Source organism: Diutina rugosa, assembly GCF_008704595.1.
Source record: "Diutina rugosa strain CBS 613 chromosome Unknown scaffold36_size135536, whole genome shotgun sequence".
Taxonomy (NCBI): domain Eukaryota; kingdom Fungi; phylum Ascomycota; class Pichiomycetes; order Serinales; family Debaryomycetaceae; genus Diutina; species Diutina rugosa.
Window position 1 is genome coordinate 1 of NW_022995205.1, and position 4538 is coordinate 4538.

The 4538-nt window shown below is 49.7% G+C and overlaps 2 protein-coding genes across 2 annotated transcripts; both read left to right on the plus strand. All coding sequences in view use genetic code 12, as the record gives it.

The window, feature by feature from the left end:
- Positions 1-394: 394 nt before the first annotated feature.
- On the plus strand, positions 395-1141 carry TIP1 (transporter; the record flags this gene model as incomplete). Its single annotated transcript, XM_034158086.1, has 1 exon — positions 395-1141. The coding sequence occupies one exon, from the start codon at positions 395-397 to the stop codon at positions 1139-1141; it is 747 nt and encodes a 248-aa protein (XP_034010013.1).
- A 1741-nt stretch (positions 1142-2882) lies between these two features.
- MSM1 (methionine--tRNA ligase) lies at positions 2883-4517 on the plus strand (the record flags this gene model as incomplete). The annotated part of the gene is made up of 1 exon (XM_034158087.1): positions 2883-4517. One exon carries the CDS (start codon positions 2883-2885, stop codon positions 4515-4517), a length of 1635 nt encoding a protein of 544 aa, XP_034010014.1.
- Between the last annotated feature and the right edge of the window lie 21 nt (positions 4518-4538).

Here is a 4538-nt window from a genome sequence, read left to right on the forward strand (position 1 = left end):
GGAAGCCGCAGGTTGGTGTATAAATATGACTGATTTGATTAGAAAAGAATACAAGTGTTTTATGAGTGAGCTTCGGATATTATACAACACAAAATCGCAACTGGCCTGGTTAGCTCAATCGGTAGAGCGTGAGACTCTTAATCTCAAGGCTGCGGGTTCGAGCCCCGCATCGGGCTGTCTTTTTGCTACTTCCACCACCATTCCCCAGCTCAATTGACCTCAATTGACCCTACTAAACCCCCAATTTATCGTATTTCCACCCATCTATTTTCACTCACTGCGTAACTCGTGTGAGCACTACGCCTCCTTTTTTTTTTTCGCAATCTTTCGCTTGCTTCGCGTGTTTTTTCTACCACCGCGCACAAATCAAGTTGTGAACGATCCGAACACGTCGATGGCATACTATCAGCAACTGGTGAACGATCCGCTGAACATGCAGTTCTACCAGCCCAGCTACGGGCAGCTGGCGGGCGGAGCAGGCAACATGGGTTCGATGGGCGCCATGGGCGCCATGGACACCGGGTTCGGCGCCGACGTCCTGGGAACGATGCACGGAGGCCAGCTCTCGACGGGGATCCTCGCCGCGTTCGGCACCCTGGGGTACCCTGGCGAACCGCCGTTGCTCGAGGAATTGGGCATCAATTTCGGCCACATCAAGACGAAGACGTTGGCGGTGCTTAACCCGTTGAACCGCAACATTGGCCCCGATATCATGGCCGACCTGGACCTTGCCGGGCCCATTTTGTTCGTGTTACTCTTTGGCACGTTTATGTTATTGCTGGGTAAACAGCAGTTTGGCTACATCTACGGGGTGGGGCTTTTCGGGATCTTGTCGCTCCACTACCTCTTCAAATTCATGCTGAACGAAGTGCAAATTGACTTTACGAGGCTGGCGCTGGTGATTGGCTACTGTCTCTTGCCGCTTGTGTTTGTGCTGCTGGTGTCGGTGGTGGCGTCGCTCGACAACTGGTTAGGCTACCTCGGGTGTGCCTTGGCGATCTTGTGGTGCACGCTTCTGGCGCTGGGGTTCTTTGTCGCCGTGCTCAAGTTGCACAACGTGCGGTTGTTGATTGCGTACCCGCTCATGATGTTCTACCTGGTGTTTGCCCTCATGGCCATCTTCGTCGCCAAGAACCAGTAAGCCTTGCTGAGAAGGTGGCCCTGGTCTCGGAAAAGCAACTTTCTCTCGTTGGTGGTGCTGGTCCGATGTTCCGCCGTTCCCTCGGTTCTAGGCCCCGGCACGATGGATCCGAGCGGTCGTTGCACCGTAACCATTTGCGCTGCGGTATATAACCACGACGTTTCCCCCCCTCTAAGATTTCTTTCCCTACAGCAAGAAACCCAACTTTCCCGTCGCTCCCTACATGACTCCCCCGTGCATCAAGTGCCATTGCCACGAACACCACCACCACCTATTTGTCGACCGCCACGGCAAGCTCCAGATGGTGTGTCGCCGCTGCCAGCTGGCGTGCTTCTGCGAGGACGAATGACCCCTTTTCCCCTACTACTAAAGGGCTTTTTCTTCTCGTGCTGGCACTGAGAGAAGAACCAATCGTTTATAGAGATTAATCGGACACACATACATACATTTGCGCTCTTTTGCTTCTGCTTCCGACCACTATCCGAAAATGTGTGGGGCCGGGGCTCGTGGCCAAGGGTCCCGCTGTCAACCGGGTCGTCCGGTCAACCGTCAGTGCACCAACAATATCTGTCAATACACCTCAAATGCGAGATGTGATTTTACGTGGGCGGCGATACCTGAAACGACCAAGAAAGAACTCGCAGTACGCACGTAATTAGAAACGAAATGGATTGCCGTGTGCGCTAGAAATTCCAGATGGGTGTAGGATATTGAGTAAAATTGTGGTGGCTAGATAATTTCTCTCCCGTTGCGTGCCCTGGTAACTTTCATGGAGCGACCATCTAGACCCCCGTTTTGGGTAATGCGAGCGTGATTCTCGGTGTGCCATCAACAACGCCGTTTTAATGAAAATTTCAATAATCATCGTACTATTTAAAACTGGCCTACCAAGAATTTTGTCTAATAAAGTCAAGTTATAGTAACAAGGAGACCATTAGTTGGCCGTTTTTGTCTTTGCTTATCGACGGGTTGCTACCACTGATGCTTTTTTGGGTTATGAAGAGGCTAGCCCCCGCTCGATTTCTGTTTGTGGCGATGCGGTAACGCTATCTATCCTTTTAAAGCGACGAGACTGATACGTCTCGAGAGCAAATGTGAGACACTCTATTAGTAAAAGCAAGAATAAATTTTTAACTAAATGAATCAGATGTGTTGATAGTTTACACTAATCAGGCTAACGTCTAATCGTTCGATGGTGCTGAACCCACAAATTTGGCTGAGGGGGAGTGGGGGGCTAGACCACCCAGCCACCGAAAAACTATGGCGGGAAAACCTAACCTAACTTCGACTTTTCTTACCTTAATTTAGCAACAGAAACCACCAAATAGGTACGATGATGTCTCCTCTCGTCTTAAATGGCCTGATACTTGGGAGCCGGAGATGATCCTGTTAAGCCACCTCTGCTACCATTACTTGGCCCAATAAGCCGAATAAACTCAGCAAATAATACTCATAAATCTAATCCAAAAGTTTGCTTTAGTTGATCGATCTAATCACTACATTTAATTATCACTACATATGTATGCCTTCAATTGCCTCCACTAGCTTCAGCCATGATAATACCTGACTGTCTTCATCGCACCATCGCCTCACAAATATCGGGGTTATGTTATGGTTGACTAAATGATACAATTCTTGAAACAAGTCTATTAGTTTTACTCTGTCAAAACATTCATCACTTTTTCTAATCCCCCTTCTGATTAGTCTTCTCAGTTCGAGGGTTACCCACTTCGCACACACGATGCTCCGGGGTTGGCGGGGGTATGCCACCAAGCCCTTCTACATCACCACCCCGATTTTCTACGTCAATGCCAAGCCCCACTTGGGCCACTTGTACTCGATGTTGATGGCAGACACCCGTCACCGCTGGGCTCGGCTCACGGGGCCGCTGTTTATGTTGACGGGTACCGACGAACACGGGCTTAAAATCCAAACGGTGGCGGAACTGAAAGGGATAGACCCTAAGCTATTATGTGACCAGGTATCCCAGAACTTTAGAGACCTTGCCACCAAGCTCAACGTCGATTATCTGAGGTTTATCCGCACGACTGACCCTGACCATATTCAGGCGGTTACCCACTTCTGGCAGACGGTAGCCGATAAAGGATGGCTTTACCAGGGTCAACACGCGGGCTGGTACCTGGTGAGTGACGAGACTTTCTTTCCTGAGACTCAGATCGAACAGGGGCCTGATGGTACGATGATCTCAAAGGAAACGCGCAATCCCGTTATTTACCAAGAAGAAACCAACTGGTTTTTTAAGCTTGGTGCGTTCCAGCAACAGTTGATTGACCACCTTGAAGCTCACCCGGAGTTTATCGTCCCCGAACTGAAATATACCCAAATTCTCCGAGAATTGAAACTGGAGAAACTAGAGGATCTCTCGGTGAGTCGGCCAGCCCTGAGACTTAAGTGGGGGATCCCCGTCCCTGGAGACCCCACACAAAAGATTTACGTGTGGTTTGATGCGTTAGTGAACTATATTACTGCCTGTGGCTACCCTAATTTAGGCTCTACTGGTGCCCAGTGGCCAGCAACTCACATTGTCGGTAAAGATATTGTTCGTTTCCACACGATTTATTGGCCGATTTTCCTTATGGCGGCTAATGTACCCCTCCCTAACCAGGTAGTGGTCCACGCTCATTGGCTTAGTGAGGGTTTCAAAATGCTGAAACTGTTGGGTAATGTCGTTGATCCTATCGACACTTATGAATACTACGGCGAGGATTCGTTACGGCTTTTCCTTACTGAGTACACTAACATCGATGCTGACTCTAATTTCAGTGAACAGGCATTTGTCGATACCCGCGATATGTTGATTGGCAAATACGCTAATCTCATTACTAGAGTGGGAGGTAAGAAGTTCGACATTGCTGCTTCCGTAAACGACTTTGCTGACGGTAAATTTGATGATATTGAGTCTAGAATCGGAGCAAGACTGCCTGAGCGTGCTGAGGAGATTATCACTCTCAGTAATGAATTGAGGCAACTGGTGGACTCATTATACGAGGCGATGGACCCTCATATGACGTCTTTTAACCCTAAGAGAGCTCTCCATGAGTGGTGGCAAGTGTTAGACCGCGCCAACCTTCTCTTCCAATTAGGCGAGCCGTGGGCCATCAAAGACGACGCTACTCTTAAAAACTACTATACGTTTATGGCGGCGGAAACCGGTCGAGTGGCGTCATTAGTGGTGACTCCGATTATCCCGCGATTAGCCGGGGCGATGTTGGACCGGCTTGCCGTGACTAGCCGCGACATCGGTGCCGCAAAGTTCGGGGGAGATCTCGGGTTTGGCGCCGGGGCCAATAATCCTAAACTCCACCCGTTACCCATTGTCAGAGTTCCCAAACGAGAATCACAAGAAACCCAGTAAATAGACCCCCCCCCCCCCCCC